General features: G+C 21.2%; 9 protein-coding genes across 9 annotated transcripts; 5 read left to right on the forward strand and 4 right to left on the reverse strand.

The window, feature by feature from the left end:
* Positions 1-653: 653 nt before the first annotated feature.
* On the forward strand, positions 654-776 carry DDB_G0286903 (hypothetical protein; the record flags this gene model as incomplete). Its single annotated transcript, XM_632402.1, has 1 exon — positions 654-776. A coding segment is annotated over one exon (123 nt), but the record flags the coding sequence as incomplete, so codon positions are not given.
* Positions 777-1,043: 267 nt separating this feature from the next.
* On the reverse strand, positions 1,044-1,277 carry DDB_G0286865 (hypothetical protein; the record flags this gene model as incomplete). The annotated part of the gene is made up of 2 exons (XM_632403.1): positions 1,044-1,201; positions 1,265-1,277. The coding sequence occupies 2 exons, from the start codon at positions 1,275-1,277 to the stop codon at positions 1,044-1,046; spliced, it is 171 nt and encodes a 56-aa protein (XP_637495.1).
* Positions 1,278-1,786: 509 nt separating this feature from the next.
* Positions 1,787-6,714, reverse strand: DDB_G0286867 (EGF-like domain-containing protein; the record flags this gene model as incomplete). The annotated part of the gene is made up of 7 exons (XM_632404.2): positions 1,787-2,007; positions 2,109-4,523; positions 4,628-4,966; positions 5,059-5,355; positions 5,492-5,809; positions 5,934-6,215; positions 6,363-6,714. The coding sequence occupies 7 exons, from the start codon at positions 6,712-6,714 to the stop codon at positions 1,787-1,789; spliced, it is 4,224 nt and encodes a 1,407-aa protein (XP_637496.2).
* A 618-nt stretch (positions 6,715-7,332) lies between these two features.
* Positions 7,333-8,598, forward strand: DDB_G0286869 (hypothetical protein; the record flags this gene model as incomplete). The annotated part of the gene is made up of 1 exon (XM_632405.1): positions 7,333-8,598. One exon carries the CDS (start codon positions 7,333-7,335, stop codon positions 8,596-8,598), a length of 1,266 nt encoding a protein of 421 aa, XP_637497.1.
* A 242-nt stretch (positions 8,599-8,840) lies between these two features.
* Positions 8,841-9,520, forward strand: DDB_G0286871 (hypothetical protein; the record flags this gene model as incomplete). Its single annotated transcript, XM_632406.1, has 2 exons — positions 8,841-9,249; positions 9,357-9,520. 2 exons carry the CDS (start codon positions 8,841-8,843, stop codon positions 9,518-9,520), a joined length of 573 nt encoding a protein of 190 aa, XP_637498.1.
* Positions 9,521-9,770: 250 nt separating this feature from the next.
* Positions 9,771-10,968, forward strand: DDB_G0286873 (hypothetical protein; the record flags this gene model as incomplete). Its single annotated transcript, XM_632407.1, has 2 exons — positions 9,771-10,472; positions 10,594-10,968. 2 exons carry the CDS (start codon positions 9,771-9,773, stop codon positions 10,966-10,968), a joined length of 1,077 nt encoding a protein of 358 aa, XP_637499.1.
* A 215-nt stretch (positions 10,969-11,183) lies between these two features.
* gatA (glutamyl-tRNA amidotransferase A subunit) lies at positions 11,184-12,836 on the forward strand (the record flags this gene model as incomplete). The annotated part of the gene is made up of 1 exon (XM_632408.1): positions 11,184-12,836. The coding sequence occupies one exon, from the start codon at positions 11,184-11,186 to the stop codon at positions 12,834-12,836; it is 1,653 nt and encodes a 550-aa protein (XP_637500.1).
* A 33-nt stretch (positions 12,837-12,869) lies between these two features.
* DDB_G0286877 (hypothetical protein) lies at positions 12,870-17,695 on the reverse strand (the record flags this gene model as incomplete). The annotated part of the gene is made up of 2 exons (XM_632409.1): positions 12,870-17,527; positions 17,629-17,695. The coding sequence occupies 2 exons, from the start codon at positions 17,693-17,695 to the stop codon at positions 12,870-12,872; spliced, it is 4,725 nt and encodes a 1,574-aa protein (XP_637501.1).
* A 506-nt stretch (positions 17,696-18,201) lies between these two features.
* On the reverse strand, positions 18,202-18,762 carry DDB_G0286879 (hypothetical protein; the record flags this gene model as incomplete). Its single annotated transcript, XM_632410.1, has 1 exon — positions 18,202-18,762. The coding sequence occupies one exon, from the start codon at positions 18,760-18,762 to the stop codon at positions 18,202-18,204; it is 561 nt and encodes a 186-aa protein (XP_637502.1).
* Positions 18,763-19,076: the final 314 nt, after the last annotated feature.

The following is a 19,076-nucleotide window of genomic DNA, read 5'->3' on the forward strand; positions in this document are numbered from 1 at the left end:
TAAAAAATTTAATACAATTGAATAATAAAAATATAACCGTTTAACAAACACCGCCGAAAAGACACAAGGACATTCATTCCTTGAAGGTCTGATCACAGGTAAAAAAAAAAAAAAAAATAATCATAATATATCTAAAATTTAAAAAAAAAAAAAAATCCACAGATGGTCAATGGATACCTTAGACATATCAAAATACAACAGAACTGAGAGAATCTTCCCCAATCTCATAGGAATAATAGCACACCAATTATGGAAGATAATCTGTCACAAATTGTTCAACACTGATGAAAGCAAACCAGAGCCAAAATTCGAACAAAAGGTCATAGAAACAGAATTACTAAATCTCATCGAAACTGAAAAATTCATCACACTAAAGAAAATCAAACACGACGAAGCAATACTAAAACACCAATCAAGATCTTCACAAATACAAATTCAACAAAGCCTGGCAAACCCCAGCAGCTCCGAACCCTCTTCCAATTTAAGTAGTAGTAAAAAAAAAAAAAAAAAAAAAAAAAAAAAAAAAATATAATATAGTTTAAAAAATTTAATACAATTGAATAATAAAAATAAAATCGTTTAACAAACACCGCCGAAAAGACACAAGGACATTCCTTGAAGGTCTGATCACAGGTAAAAAAAAAAAAAAAAAGAAAAAGGTTCTTTTATTAATGGCTATAAACACAGAATTGGAGATGACTAGCCTCAAAATAACACCACAAACCTATATATATAGGTTAGAATTTCTAACCAGTCAATATCAAAAAAAGAAATAATTTTTAACCACTTTTTGTGCAAAAAAAAAAATAAAAAATAAAAAATAAAAAATACAGTCTGTGGTGTTTATTTTTGTAACCAAAGCTTAAAAATTATGGTGTTTTAAAAAAAAAAAAAGAAAAAGAATGTTCTATTTTTTAATATTTGTCAAGGGTTCTCAGCTTAGTGGTTTAATTTAAATAGTCTTTAGTGTTCTTTATTTTACAATTAAGATTTAAGGAGGAATTATTAATTTACAATATTTTTCTTTTTAAAAATTTTAAATCTTATGGGTTTCTTAGTGAATTATCAGATTGGAAAAATTTTGTTATTACTTGATAGCCTGAAATATTAATAGCACCATAATTTGTAAGACCACTTGAAATTGGTTTACCAATTGTAGCATTATAGCTTTTTTTATTTAGAGTTAAATTTGAAACTATATCTTTAATTATAATAATAATTAGTAAAAGAGTAAAAATTAATTTTAAAAACCATATAAACTTACTTAAAATTGTCATTTTTCTTCTTTGGAAACAAATAATAAAAATAATAAAATAAAAAAAATAAAAAATATTTATATCCCTTTAATAAATTTTTATTTTTTTTAATTATATCTTTTAATATTTATTTTTTTGATAATTTTTTTTTTTAAAAAATTATCTTTTTTTTTGTTACAGTTAATTAGTTAAATAAAATTTTCAATGATAAAAAAGGTTTAAAAACATAGATGATCCAATTATGGAAGGAGTCAAAAAAAAAAAAATAATAACATTAATGAAAAACGGTTTAAAAAAAGATTATATCTATTAAAAATAACAGTTAACTCTATCATTTATTAGAATGGGTAGCAACATATATTTCATCAGAATAATTTTAAAATTTTTAAATCGAGATTGTGTGTTTTTATATTTTTTTTTTTAATATATTTTTTTTTTTTTAATTATTTAAATAAATATTTTTTTATTTGTTTGGGGGTTATATTATTATTTTTTTTATTTTTTTTATTTATTAATTTAATTATTATTTATTAATTTAAAACTTTTAATTTATTTTTTATATTATTTAAAAGTTTTTTATTATTATTCTTTTTAACAAAATGGTAGGCCAAAGATATTGAAATCACAGCTACAAATGCTACAGAACCAATAATGATACCAGCTAACTGGCCAGAAGAAAGACCAGATTTTGAATAAGTACAAATATTATTTGAATTTGAGTTTTTACTATGATCAATAAGTAGAGAAAAATCTTTTTTTTTTTTTTTTTTTTAAAAATATATAAATAAAAAATAAATTAGTTATTATTTAGAATAATTAAAAATAATTTTAAAATTTTTAATTATTATTTACCCGGATCAATAATAACATATTCTTTATATTGAGGTATTGAAATTGCTATAAATAATTGATCTGAATGTGGTGTTGTGTCTATTGTTTTTAATGAATTAAATTCTGATTTTTCTAATATTGTATTTGAAATTGATTTTGGTAAACCATCAATTAATGCTCTTTTTATGAATCTACCATATAATGAATGATCACCTACTTTAATTTTTAAGTAATTTGAATTATCAATAGAATTTGTTTCACCAAATTCATTTCCAGAACAAATATCATTAGTTTTTGAAGATAAAAGAGATGCTGACATAATTAATTCAAGTTGATTTAATTGATTTTTAAAATTATAATTTGAAAATGAAATTGTATATTTTATAGTTGATGGATTCATAATGAGTGATTGATTTGCAAATGAAATATTTGTTTCTTTTGTAAACCATTGTAAAGTTGTATTTATATAGGTTGTTGTTGTTGAAATTCCATCAATAGTAGTTGGTGGAACAATGATTGATGTTTGGTATAGGTTAGTTTCATTATTAATTTTTGTAAGGTTCCACTTTTCAAAATAATATTCATTTACAACCTTTGAATTAAAATCAATTTCTCTAATTCCAATCAATGAAACAATTGATTTAAATGAATAATCTTGAATATTTGATGTTGATGTTGAATTTGGTGTTATTATAATTTCAGTGGTTGGGTCATTTGGATTTGGTTTTGGTTGTGGAATTATGATTACTTGTGAACTACAATCATTACCAATCCAAGGTGAATAGCAAACACATCCAACATTTGTTAAACAATAACCTTGATTTTTACCACCACAAATTGGTTCACCAAAACATAATTGTGGTGGATTTGTTGGTAATGGAGTTGTTGGTGTGGGTGTTGGAGGTAAATCATATGATATATTGAAAATTTTTGGTACAACTGTAAATTTGTTTGAAATGGAAATTAGATTTCCACTCATATCAAATTCCATAATATAAATTATAAATGGTTTTGTAGTTGCATTTACCATTACCGAAAAAGCACTAGAGTATACAGTAATTGGGGGTTGTTCATATTTATTTAATGTTTCAGTGTAATTGATATAAACAACAAATGAAGAATACATATTTCCATTAGGATCAATAAAATCTTTATAAAAATTACTACCCAATACCCATAATAAACCACCTTTTTCATTAATTGTACTTGTATCTGTAATAGTCATAGTATCAGGCATAAAATCAATAATTAAACCATTATATCTATTTGTCCAACCATTTGATCCCAGTGTGTGAGAAGAGTAACCACTATAGTATCCTAAATTATTTATAAATCCATAAACACTAAAAATAAATTCACTTCTAAAACCAAAACCATATGGTACATTAATACTACATGTATATCTACAAGTATTTATAGAAGATTGAGAAAATAATTTTGAATAACATTTAATAGAATCAAAAAATAATGTAGATATGTAAATAATTGGAGTTTGATCAATTCTAATACCAGAATCCAAATCTGTTACAGTGAAATTAAAATTGAAAACACCATTTGGAAATTCATACATTTGGAAATCTGTTAAAAATGGAACTGTATTACCACCGGTATTTGAACAAAAGTTTGGGACAATTCTATTATTGAAATCCATAAAATTAATGAACGGATTTTGAATTGGTTCTACAACATTACCATTTTCTGAAAATATAGCTCTATTCATTTGAGTATCATATAATTCAACATATGTGATTGAATAATTTTGTGGAACACATGATAAAGGGATTGGTATCCATAATTGATAAAAACCAGATTTATCATCACCACTTGATAATTTAACATTAATTTCATTTCGAAGTAACTGTCTCTTATAATTTTGTCCTGTTGGTTCTAAATAGAAAATATAAGTTGAACTATCTAATTCACCTGAAATTTTAATAGTACCATTTTTAAAACCATTGATTGGATCATAAATATTAATTTTCAAACCAACTTCAAGACTAGTTGAAATTACACTTAAATTATTTATTACAGGACCATATCCATCATAATTTTTACTAATACAAGTTAATTGAACTGATTTTGATAGGTATGAACTAAAAAGTGTTGCTAAATTTCCATCAACGATATCTTTTATATATGACCATCCACCAAATACTAATTTCCAAGGAATAACTCCACTTTGAGTATTTGATGGTATTTCAAATTCAACTTGAAATAATTTAATTGTTGAATTCCATTTTGAATAATAAACTTTACCAATACCATCATTCTCTATTTGATTTAATGAAACCCTATCTAATAATTGAAAACCAATAACTCTTTCCTTTTCAATTGGTTTTGTAAAATTAAAATAAATTATATTTGAAACTGTTTTATTAGTAATATCAACAACTTGATGTAAATAACTTAAATCACTTATTGAAAATATATCAACATCTAAAATTAATAAATAATAATTATAATTTGTTAATATAAATTTAAAATAAAATGTAAAAAATTCTTTTTTTTTTTTTTTTTTTTTTTTTTTCAAAAAAATTTACCTTGTAATTTTGGTGGGTATGGTATTCTTTTTAGTGATTTTGGACTTGTAATTTCACCAATTTTAAAATCTTGAGTATATCCATAAATATCTTCATATGTTATTATCTCTGGATAATGTAAAAATGTATCAATTACTATTTCATAGGTATAATAATCTGTTGAAATAAAGGTATCCATTGAAGTTGATTGTGCAACCAATCTTTCATGACCATATTCTTTATTATTAATAATAAAACATTTTAGCATTAAAGTTTTGTCTATTTGGATTTGAAATAAATATTTAAATTCAAATAAATGAATAACATCTACTGAATATAATGTTGGTTGTTTTATAACAGCTATTGTTATGAAAATATAAAAATAATATTAATATTAATATTTTTCATTTAAATTTTAAAATAAGAATATAAAAATTAATAAATAACCTTACAAATTGGAGATGGAATGTTAAAAAAATAATTAAATGGTTGAATTGAAAAACGACGAGTCTTTGAAGTTTCATTTGGTAAAAGGAATGATATTGAAAGTGAAAATCCTTTTAAATTTGAACCATCTTCAAAACCAAATGGAAAAGTTTCTTTTAATAACCCCTTGTCATATATTTCATATGTATACACTGAAAGATCATACTTTGAAACATTGATAAATTGTGTTAGAATTAAATTTCCTTTCGGAGTCAACAAAATATGAGACTCAACGAAAATATAGTTAAAAACCAAAAATTTTTCTTTTTTTTTTTTTTTAAAAAAAAATAATATGTTTGTTAAAAAAATAAATAAATAAATAAATAAATTAATAAATAAATTAATAAATAAATAAATAAATAAATAAATAAATAAATAAATAAATAAAATTAATAATACCAATTATATATATATCGTTTGAACCAATAGAACTCCTCAAAGTTTCATTATAATAAACATAAACATTAGCATTCGAATTTTTTACAAATAAATATCCAACTGGATTTATATACGTTGTTGTACCATTAATTGAAAAGATTGGTTTTGGTTCATTAATTGAAAAATCATTGTTTACAAAAATAATAATTGGATCAATATCTGTAGTTTGAGTTGAAACTGTTTGCAATGGTCCAAACCCATTACCCATTACTTGATATGAAGTAGTTCCAGGTGGATATGTTTCTAATTGATATGAAAATTCGTCACTATTTCCTCTTGCTATAATTTTTTTTTTTTTTTTTTTTTTTTTTTTTTTTTTTTTTTTAGAAAATTAATTAATATTGGAAAATTAAATTAGATATTTAAAAAAAAAAAAAAAAAAAAAAAATAAGAAATACATTACATTCATAAAGATATGGAATTATAATATTATACCAAGATTCACCACCATCTGACACATTAAAAAAATTAAATTCCATATTACCACCAGTATAAAATGGTTCAATAATAATTTTAAATGAATTATATGAAATTGGGGAAAATGCCCTCTCTGCATGTGGGTCTTGTAATCCATTTAATGGTCCATTTAATCCATCAATTATTAATATTGCACAACCATCATCTGTAAATCTATTTGATCTTAAATTTGGATATACCCTAAATTTCATATTATTAAAATCAATAGCTACATAAATTTTTTTTTTTTTTTTTTTTTTTTTTTTTTTTTTTTTTAAAAAAAAATTAATATTTATTATTTTAAATAAAAAAAAAAAAAAGTATTAAAAAAAATAAAATAAAATAAAATAAAATAAAATAAAATAAAATAATTTACCTAAACAATTAAAATTAATAGTTAAAATGTCCTCACCATTATCGACCTCACCAGTGAAATTTCCAATTGGAAAATTCCAAAGTTTAACAGTGAAAATAATAAAAGAATCATTTCTAATATTTGGTTCTCCTGTGGTATTATAAAAACTTGTAAATTTTAAACCACTTGCAATTGGTGATAAAAATTCAAACTTAAAATCACAAACGGGGTCATTAGATCCTAATTGATATTTATTATAAGTTGAAAACTTTTGATCAGATACATCTATTATTTTTGTTTTAACTGAAATTAAATTGTTTAAAAAAAAAAATAATAATAACAGTGTTTGAATGATTTTTATTTTGCGATCCATTTAGAAAAATAATGAGAAATGACCATTTAAAAAAAAAAAAAAAAACAATTGCTTTGAGGGAAAAAAAAAAAAAAGAAAAAAAAAATCAAAAAAAAAAGTCAAAAAAAAAAAATCTAAAAAATAATTTAATGAAGATATTTTCCTGATAAAAAAAAAAAAAAAATTCGAAGAACAAATAAAAACCATATCTAAAAAAATATTTTTTTTTTTTTTTTTTTTTTCTCTTTAATGATAATTCTTATTTTAATTTTTATTTTTTTTTATTAACCATCATTCTTTTTCAATTTTTTTTGACCAGATATTAAAAAAAAAAATTGGAAAAAATATTTATCTTTTTTTTTTTATTTTAAAAGGTATGGTGAAAACTCTTTTTTAATCTTTTTTTAATAAAAAAAAAAAAAAAACTTAAATTTACATTATTTGCAAATCAAAAAAAAAATTAAAATAGAAATTAATTTTTTCTTTTTTATTTTCATTTTATTTAATAACCAATTCTTTGAATAATTTTTTTATTTTTTTTTTTTTTTTTATTTTCCACTTTTTTTTTTTTTTTTTTTTTTTTTTTGATTTTTATTTTTTTTAAAAAAAAATAATTATATAAAAATTTCCATAGAAATTATGCAAGATAATAGTGATAAATTATTCTTTAAAGTATGGAAAAATATAGTAATTAGGAATGAAATAATTAGAAATATTAGATTATTTAAAGAACATAGTGGCTCAAAAGAATTTTATAGATTAGTTAATTATAAAGCATATAAAAATAAAGATTATATAACTAATATGACCATTGGTATTAAAGAACCTATTACAGTGAATTTACTACCACCTTATTTAGACAAGTTAATTTTCTATGCACAAAATGGTCAAATAAAAGCAAATTCAATACCAAACTCAGTTAAAGAATTAATATTTAGTGGTAGTTTTAATCAAGTTATTGCATCAACAACCATACCCAAAAATGTAGAAACCATTCAATTTGGGAATTACTTCAACCAACCACTTCCAATTGGGTCGCTTCCTCAATCTATTAAACGTTTAGAATTTGGTAATGATTTCAATCAAGAGATTCAATTAGATAGCTTACCAAAATCAAGATTGGAGTATTTAAAACTAGGTGTTTCATTCAACAAATTATTAAAACCAAATTACTTACCAAAATCATTAACACATTTAATATTATCAAATGACTATGACCACCATATTGATATTAAAGATGTACTGCCAGATAGTGGGAATTTGTTAATACTGAATTTAGGTGAAAATTTCAATAAACCTTTGAGGAATCATCCACTACCCTATTCAATCACTCATTTAGTATTATCATCATCATTCGATCAGCATTTATCGGCTGGTATATTACCACAATCTTTAAAGAGATTAGAGTTTGGTAAAGATTTCAATAAACCTATCAATGTTGGTGTTTTACCTGACAAACAATTGGAATCGATTATATTTGGTTACTCATTCAATCAACAGATTAAAACTCAAATTTTACCAAACACTTTAAAAGAAATAAAATTTGGATTTAGTTTTAATCAAATTATTATAGAGAATTCATTTCCTCAACAACTACTTTCATTGGAATTTGGTGGTTCATTCTCAAAACCAATTAATAATTTATTACCAACTTCACTTGAATCTTTAAAACTTGGTTATAATTGGGATTTTTCAATTTCAAATCAAACATTTTCATATTTATCATCATTACATTCTTTAGAATTTGGTTATAGATTTCAAAGAGAATTTCCTCCTTCATCTTTACCAGATTCTTTAACTTTTTTAAAATTTGCTTGTTCAAATAATAAACTTCAACAATCATCAATACCTAAAACTGTAAAAATTTTAAAAATTGGTACAATAGAATATAAAATGCATCAATAATTAAAATTTAAAATTGTATTATTAAAAAAAAAAAACCATCTTTTTTAAAAAAATAAAAAAAAAAAAAACAAAAAAAAAAAAAATAAAAAAATAAAAAAAAAATAAAAACTAATTCTGGTTTTAACCGAAAATCTAAAAAAAAAAGATATTTTGTTTTCAGAATTTTTTTTTTTTTTTTTTTTTTTTTCTATTCATTAATACAAATATTGTAAAATAAAATATAAAAAAATAATAATAAAATAATGGAATTTAATTTTAATTCAAATTATCCAGTTTTAGAAAGTGAAAGATTAATTTTAAAAAGAATTACAAAAGAACATGTTGATTCAATTTTTTTAATGCGTTCTGATAAAGAGAGTATGAAATTTGTACCAAGAGTATTAGCAAAATCAAAAGATGATATTATAGAATGGATTGAACAAAGTGATAAATTAACTGAATCAAATGATTTAGTAAATTTTGGTATATTTTTAAAAGAGAATCCAAATGTAGCAATAGGTATAATTGGTTTCGTTAGAATGAATAAATCAAATCATCGTGGTGAAATTGGTTACCTTACACATTCTATTCATCATAGAAAAGGTTACACTTTTGAGGCTTTAAAATTACTTGTTGATTTTGGTTTTAATATTATGAATTTTCATACAATTGGTAAATTTATTTATTTATTTATTATTTGTTATTATTTTATTATTTATTATTTATTATTTTATATATTAACACATATTTAATTTTTAAAAAATTTAAAATAAAAATAGAGGCTTGTATTGACCCATTAAATGAACCATCAATTAATTTAATAAAAAAGATAGGATTTAATTTGGAAGCTCAATTTAAAGAAAATTTTTATCATCCAATTTTAAAAGAATTTAGAGACACAAATGTATACTGTAAAATTAATCCAAATCATATAAAAAATTAAAATTAAAAAATTAAAAAATTAAAGATTAATTAAAATTATATTATATTTGTAGATAATTAATTAATTAATATCTTTTAAACCTTAAAGAAAAATCCTAAAAATTAAATTCTGAATAAGAACCACAAAAAAAAAATAAAAAAAAAAAATAAAAAAAATATTTATTTATAAATAAATTTTATTATTTGTTTTTTTTATTTTTATATTTTTTTTTTTCTTTCTTTACAAAATAAATAATAATTTTAATAAAACTATGAAATTAACTTTATTAATTTCAATTTTAATTATAGAATTAATAGACTTTACTTTTGGTATAAATGAAAACAAGTGTTTCAAGTTTGGTCATGCTTGTAAAGATAAAGTAAAGTTTGATGTTACTTGTGGTGAAAATTTTGCTTGTTTACCATCCCATGAGAATAGTCAAGATTTCATTTGTAAACCAAGATTAAAACTTGGAGAAACTTGTTTTAATGAATTAAGTAATGTATGTGAAAGAGGATTACAATGCCTTCCATCAAAAACATTCAATTATGGTGTTGATGAATATGGTGATTTTGATATAGATTCTCCCAATAACTTAACTTGTGTTGATGCTGGATATGCAGGAGAGGGTGAATTTTGTCAATCAGATTATAATTGTATTGGAACTGGTTTTTATAATTTAAAATGTATAGATTCTAAATGTCAATTATATGGTATTGAACGTAGTGAATATATTACTTGTATCGATTATTATAATTGTCCAGGTCCAAATACATGTGCTTCATTAGGTTTTGATAATGGAAATTACATTTCAAAATGTGTGCCTTTAAAACCATTAAAAAGTGATTGTAAAACTCAATCAGAATGTTTCATTGGTGGTATATGTTCAAGTGAAAATAAATGTATTTCAAGATATTCAAAGAAACTAAATGAAAATTGTTTATATAATAGTGAATGTGATTTTGGATTAAAAGTAAGTAAAAAAAAAAAAAAAAAAAAAAAAAAAAAAAAAAAAAAAAAAAAAAAAAAAAAAAAAAAAAAAAAAAAAAATTAATTTAACAAATAATAACTCCTATTTTTACCAATACAATAAGTGTGAAACTACAATTTATCATTATTTTCCAAATGGTACATTTAAAAATTTTGAAGAAATTAATAAATGTGTACCATTGATCTATTCAAAAACAACAAATTGTTTAGATGAAGGTTGTCAAGAATATGAATTTTGTAATGGTGCAACAAATAAATGTTATCCTAAAAAGAAATACACAAATGATTGTAAAAAAGCAGAAAAAGAAAGAGATTCATGCTACATTTCAAATAACTGCTTCTTTTCAAATGAACAATATGATTTACTATCTTCTGATTCTCCATTTTCAAATGAAAATTCTTGTCAAATGAAACATTGTAAATGTCAAACAATCAATTATTTTAACCAATGTCAAAATACATATACATTTTGTCAATAAAACCTTTGATAATAAATATATATTAAAATTTCATTTTTACCTTATTATAATTTTTTTTTTTTTTTTCAATTCTCCCTTAATATCACTTTTTTTTAAAAAAAAAAAAAAAAAAAAAAAAAATCAAAAAACTCGTTTAAACGACTTTTTTTTAATTTTTATTTTTTTTATTTTTATTTTTTATTTTTAATTAAAAAAATCATTGATGATTAAAAACGATGAATAGATTAACAAATATATCAAAAATTAGAAAATCATTAATAGATGGAAAATTAAAAGTGAATGATTTAGTTTTAAATAAAATCAAAGAGATTAATAAAGTTTCACCAAATCATTTAAATACATTTATTTCACTTCAAGATGAGAAATCATTAGGGAAACAAATTAAAGAGAGTCAAGAGAGATATGATAATGGTACAAATAAAAGATTAGATGGTATACCAATTGGTGTAAAAGATAATTTCTCAAGTAAAAATTTTAAAACAACTTGTGGTTCAAAGATTTTAGAGAATTATATACCAAGTTTTGATTCAACTGTTGTTAAATTATTAAAAGAGGAAGGTGCAATAATTATTGGTAAAACTAATATGGATGAATTTTCAATGGGTTCATCTTCAACTTCTGGTCATTTTGGTAAAGTAATTAATCCATGGAGTAAACCAAATAATAATAATAACAATGATAATGATAATAATAATAATGGAGAGGTTTTATATGTTGCAGGTGGTTCATCAGGTGGTTCGGCAGCAGCAGTTGCTTCAAATTATTGTGTTGCATCAATTGGATCAGATACAGGTGGTTCAATTAGACAACCATCATCATATTGTGGTGTTGTTGGTTTTAAACCATCCTATGGTTTAATATCACGTTTTGGTTTAGTTGCATATGCTTCATCATTAGATACACCTGGTGTTTTAACTAATAATGTTGAAGATGCTGCTGAATTATTAGATATTTTAATTAAAAAAGATCAAGAAAATGATTCAACTTCAATTGAATTTATAAATAATAATCAAAATCAAAATCAAAATAATGGTGAAAAAAGGAATATTTTAGATGAATTTAATGAAAAATTAAAAAATAAAAATATAAAAGATTTAGTATTTGGTATACCAAAAGATTATTTAGTTAAAGAATTAGATACAGATATACTTAACCTTTGGAAAGAAGTTGTTGAAGAAATTGAAAAAAGAGGTGGTAAAGTTGTATCAGTTAGTTTACCACATACTCGTTATGCATTACCAGCTTATTATTTATTAGCAACATCTGAAGCAAGTTCAAACCTTTCAAGATTTGATGGTGTTAGATATGGTTATAGATTTGAAGAAGAAAAAGATGAAAATAAAGTAGATAATGATAATGATGATGATGATGATGTTGATGAAAATAAAATTGGTATGGGATTAAAAGATATGTATACAAAAACTAGAACAAATGGTTTTGGCGAAGAAGTTAAAAAAAGAATTATACTTGGTACAATGGCATTATCAAGATCATCATATGATAATTTCTATACAAAAGCTCAAAAGATTAGAAGATTAGTATCAGATGATTTTAAAAATGTTTTCCAAGGTGAAAATAAAGTAGATATTTTAATAACACCAACTGCACCATCTCCAGCATTTAAACAAAATGAAAAAATGGATCCAATCGAAGTTTATGTAAATGATATTATGACAATACCTTCAAATTTAGCAGGTTTACCAGCATGTTCAATTCCTTTAAAACTTTCAAATTCAAATTTACCAATTTCAGTTCAACTAATTTCAAATCGTTTAACTGATGATAATTTATTATTTGCAGCTCATACAATTATGAATTTTGATTGTTACAAAGATTTTACATCACTTACACCAAATTATTTAAAATAATAAAATAAAAATTATAAACACTATAGTGTTTGTTTATTTAAAAATTAAATCTTTTATATAATTTGTTTTATATTTTATCCACCATTTATATTTAAATAAAATTAAAATTATTGTAATAATAATTATAACACCAATTATTGAACAAACTATTAAAATTATTAAATCATTTTTTGATAAATTATTTGATTGAAATGATTGTGAATAATTGAATGATTTTGAATTCGATGATGATAATAATGATGATTTACTACAAACTGTAGTATCACTATCAGAATTACCACCTAATAAAAATTGAAAATTTGGATCAATTATTGCTTTCTTTTTAAAATTGGGAATATTAATTGCAACTTGTATTGATATTTCTTGAGAATTTATACTTTTAACCAACGAATTTGGAATTATTGAATTTGATAATAAAATTTTTTTATCATCAATAATACCTTTCTTTATAAATTCACCAACCATTGAAATTTCATTAACCCTTAATACAATCCATGATAAATTTGTTTCATTTAAATTTCTATATCCAAATGAATTTGAAATACATGTCGTTTTATCATCGTCATTATATTTTAATGTTGAATTAAATATAATTTGTAATGTATTTAATGGTGAGCTAAATTGATAATTTAAAATTTCAATTGAAAATTTTAATGTATTTGGTTTAACACTTATTGATTCACCAGCAAATTCTAAAATTGTTGATAAATTTGATTGATTTTGAGGGAATTTTGAAATTATAATTTTAATTTCACTATAACCATTTTCAGTTGGGAATTTATTTGAATACATTATTGATGTTGCATTATATTGATTGAATGATGAATTTTCATAATTTTTAAAAACTTTCCATGGTAATTTTGAAAAATCAAATTCTTTAACAATTTCATTTGAAAAACCAACTTCACAAACTTTAAAAAATGATATATCAGCATAACCACCTCCACAATTATTATTATTATTATTATTATCTGATTTAATCCATTGATAAGTTGATGGTCTATATTCATTAAATAAATAAATATAATTTGCAATTTTATTTGAAGAACAATCAACACCATACCAATTATTAAAACATTCACAACCACTATCCTTACAAACTCCATTACCACTACAAACACTATTATTATTATTATTATTATTATTATTATTATTATTATTATTATTATTATTATTATTTTTAATTAAATTACATGGTTTTAATAATTGTTTATATCCAATTGGATAAATAATTAATTGATGATTTATAAATTGATTAAAATCATTAATTTCAATTGTTAATGATAATGCTTCTGTATTTAAAGGTGGTAAATTAAATAATAATTGATTTGATAAAATTCTAGTTGGCATTAAATCAAATGAATATTTATTATCACCATCCAATGATTTAAAATGACCAATTACATAATCTGATTTTAAATTTATACCATGTACAATTAAATCACCACCATTAATTGTAAATGTTTTTTCATCATAATTAAAAATCATTGGTTCATTATTACTATTATTTTCAACTTGATTATCTTCTTCATTATCATTATTATTTAAATTAATTTTAAATGGGAATGATAAATTTGATAAATCACTTGAAGAATAACCACGAAAATTAAAACAAGTATCAATTAAACCATAAATTGAAACTGTTAAACCAATGGTTGCATAATCAATTGGTATTAATGCATCAACTTTATATTCTATAAAACTTGAATTCATTTCTTTTACAATTTCTGATTGAAATTCCAATGGTATCTTTTTATTTTCACCTAAAATATATATTGTTGGATTTGAACCTGGTTGTCTTTTATAAATTCCACAATCTTTATCTAAAACTTTAAATGTAAATAAAATTTTACCATCATTTCCTAATGTTTTAGGTTGAAAATTAAATTCATATAATAATGGTGGTTCAATATCATTGTTTTTCTTTGAAATATTACATTTTAATGATATTGTATTATTTAATATTAAATTTAAATCTTCAAATGGTGGTATATTATTATTATTATTATTTTTATTATTATTATTATATTTTTGATAAGATGTAACCCAACCACTATTATCCCAAAGTTCAATACCTGTAATTTCAAATACTTGAGAAACTTTACAATTAGATAAATCACCACCAATTGGTAATGTTAATATAAAATGATTTGATTTATAATAATCATTTATAGTTGTTGTCATTGTTGAATTTAAAGAATTAATTTTGAAAATGTATGGTATTGGATCAACATTTGAAGTTATATTAATTTCACCCTTATTGAAACCATTATAGTGATCAAGGATTGTAATATTAAAATAATTAATACCAGTTGAAATTGAAGTTATTAAAGGACCTAAATAATCACCTCTTTCATTCTCATTTATTGATAATAAAGGTTCACTACCACCACCACCACTGCCACCTCTATGACCATCATTTGAATTAGAAGAGAAAGGAAATTTTGATTTTAAAAAATGATTATTCCAAGATTGATATTGAAATATGAAATCAACTTCACCACTAAATGAATTCATTGGTACTGTGAAATTAACAATGAATAATCCTGATATACCATCATAATAACCACTAAATATATGATTTGAATCAATTGGTTTATTAATACCCAATTGAGGGTAAACTAAAGAAAATTTAGGTATCCAAGTTATATCTATATAAACACTTGTTATTAATAGTGATACTTGAATATCAGATTTTGAACAATCGATTCTATTTGGTGAAAATTTAAATGAATCAATGGTTTGAATTTCTATATCGGGGAATATCGGTGGTACAATATCACCTTGTTCATTATAACAATCATCATATCTAAATGTTTGTTCATTTCCATTGAAGTCAATGATTCTAATGAATGATTCAACCATCTCTGATGAATAAGGGTCAAATAGTAATGAATTAAAATCGAAAACACCTTGATAAACACCATTCAATTTATTACCTTTAATTAAATCTTGAGGATAACTTAATAATAATTGATTTGCAATTTCAATTTCATAAACACCAGAGTTATCGTCACTTGCATTAATTGTAACAATTAAAGATTCTGAATTTGATGTTGTATTAATATTAATTTTTAATATTTTTGGTGGTATTTTATCAATTATTAAAAAATTTGAAGTTGATAGTTGAGTTTTATTCACAACTAATTGATTACCACCATTACCACCACAATAGAATGTTGGTTCAATAATTGAAATTAATTGGTCACTTAATAAATGATCAAATTTAAATATATAATTTGAAATACTATTACCATATTGATATCCTAATGGATAAGGATAATACCATGTTTGATAATTATTTTTATTATTATTTATTTTTAATTTCATAAATAAAGGTGAAGGTGATTTAATATTACCAATAAATGTTGAAAGTGATGATTTATTATTAAATTTTATAATTTTATTATTTTCAATTGAAAAATTTGAATTTTTTTTATTAATTGAAATATTAAATAAATAGTTATTATTATAATTATTATTTTTAAATAGTAATTTGTTTGTACTTTCAATAATATTTGACATCATTAAACCAATTGATAATTTTGATTTAATATTGCCAATTAATGGAATGACTTTTTTATTAATATTATTTCTACCACTATTGTTCGTATTATCTATTATATAAATTGGTGATTGTATTGAATTATTAATATCAATTATTGTTAAAATATTAGCTGCTATATTATCTATATTGTTAATTATTATTGATTTACTTGTATAACTATTATTATTATTATTATTATTATTATTATTATTATTATTATTATTATTATTATTATTATTATTATTATTATTATTATTATTATTATTATTATTATTATTGTTATTATTACTATTTGTATTAATTGGAAATTGTAAATTAAAATTTAAATATCTTTCATATTTATCTATTATTGTTATAGTTAAATTTTTTGTAATATCTAACCATGATCTTTCAACATCTATTGAACAATCATAATATCCTTGTTGTGAATAAACTGATTTAAATGTTGAGTAATCATCATTTTGAAACATTTTATTAATTACCTTTTCATATGTTCTATCAATATTTTGAATTTTTGTTACTAATAATTTATTTGATATTGGTGGTTGTTGTTGGTAGTGTTTTTGTGATAGTGGTGGTGATGGTGGTTTATCACTTTTAATAAATGATGGTGTTTTTATTGAAAATGAAGGTGATGATGTAGATGTTGTTGTTGTTGTTGTTGCTGGTTTTGAATTTATAGATGAATTATTTTTATTTATTATAAAATTAACAATATCAAATTTATCATCTACAAATAATGAAAATAAAACTGAATTGGAATAGATATCATATCTTAAATTTGCTATTGATGATATTCCTATTGCACCTTTATCAATTGGTACACATTCAATGGATTCAGATAATGTAATATTGGTTGTTTCTCTATTGTTTATTGTTATTGTTTGTGTGTATTTTTGCCTTTGCTTTGTAATTGGTAAATTAATATTTACCCTATAAATGTAATTGTGATTATTATTATTAAAATAAATTGGTTCATAAGTTTTATTTTCAATTATTATTATGTTTTTGTTTTTATTATTTTTATTTTCAATATCTTCTTGAAAATTAAATAATAAAAATACTGTTATCTCGCATCCATTTAATGAATTTTGAGTATATTTTATTGGGCTTTTATTATTGAAAAATGATTTAATGTATTCGCCTTTAAAAAAAATAAAAATAAAAATAAAAATAAAAATAAAAATATCTAAATTAGTATATATCAATATAATTTATTAATTAATTAATATTATTTTTAATTACCATTTAAAAAATTAATAAAGATATTTAAAATAAATAAATAACAAATTATAGATTTATATGGATTCATTTTTTTATATCTTGTTACCCTTTTAAAAGAAAATAAAAATGTTTAGGTTTTATTTCTTTTTTTTTTTTTTTTTTTTTTTTTTGTATGTGATGATATCATTGTTTAAATTGTTATTAAAATAAAAATTAAAAAATAAATAAAAAAAATAAAACAATAAAAAAATAAAAAAATTGTATCAAATTAAAGATATATATATATCACCCGCAAATAATAACATGATCCATATCATTGTAAAATAACCTTTCTGTGTGTTTGGGGGTGTTAATATAGTGTGTATTTTAAATTTGGGGGTAAAAAAAAAAAAAAATTGCTGGTAACCTTTAAAACTAATAAACAACCCCTAAATAATAATAATTTTATAATAAATCCCTAAAAAAAAAAAATAAAAAAAAAAAGGTAGATAATGTAAATTGACATAATAAGTTTGTAAATGTGTAAATATTTATTTATTTATTTATTTATTTATTTTTTATTAATTTTTTTTATATTTTTTTTTATTTATTTAATTAGTTTTTATAATAATTTAATAATTCAATGTAAGGATTACCAGTTATATTTAATAATTTTGCAAAAGCAGGTTCAGTTTTTAAACCAAACTTTTTTAAATTTATAATATCATTTTTAAATGATTCACCTTTTTCAAAAAGGATTTGATATTCAATTATCATATGTCTATAAGCATTTTGTTGTTTTGTTGGTATATTTTGACAAAATATTTCAAATTGGAAACCATCGATTTCAAATTCAGAGAAAATAGTTTCAACACCATTTACAATATGATTTTTTTTTATTTTAAAATCTTTATAACTTGAAAAGTTTTTCTCTATTGTTGAAATTAATTTCTCTTTATTATTATCATCATCATGATCTTTCCAACAACAACAAATGTCTAAATCTGAACCTATTATATCAATTTCAATTGGTATTGTACCTGCTAAAATTGGTTCAAACTCTTTTAAAATTTCTATAATTTTATTTTCTTTTAATATTTTATATGCATTCTTTTGAACTTGATTCGAACTTTCCTCATTTAAATATTCGATATTATTGAATTTATAAATATCCATGATTGGCTTTTTTTTTTTTTTTTTTTTTTATTTTAAAAGAATTAAACGGCCAATACGGCTTTTTTTTTTCAATTTTTTCAATTTTTTTCTTGAAAATTCTTTATTTTATTTATTTTTTATTTATTTTTTTTTAATTTTTTTTAAAATTAAAAATCTTAGTCACTTACCTTTTGAAAAAAAAGAAAAAATCTGTGGTAGAGTACCCTAATTTATTGGGAATCAAAAAAAAAAAAAAATTAAAAAAAATTAAACAAAAAGGACCTTTTTAAAAAAAAAAAAAAAAGTATAAATTTAAAACCATAATGGTTTTATAA

Source organism: Dictyostelium discoideum (genome assembly GCF_000004695.1).
Source record: "Dictyostelium discoideum AX4 chromosome 4 chromosome, whole genome shotgun sequence".
Classification (NCBI taxonomy): Eukaryota; Evosea; class Eumycetozoa; order Dictyosteliales; family Dictyosteliaceae; genus Dictyostelium; species Dictyostelium discoideum.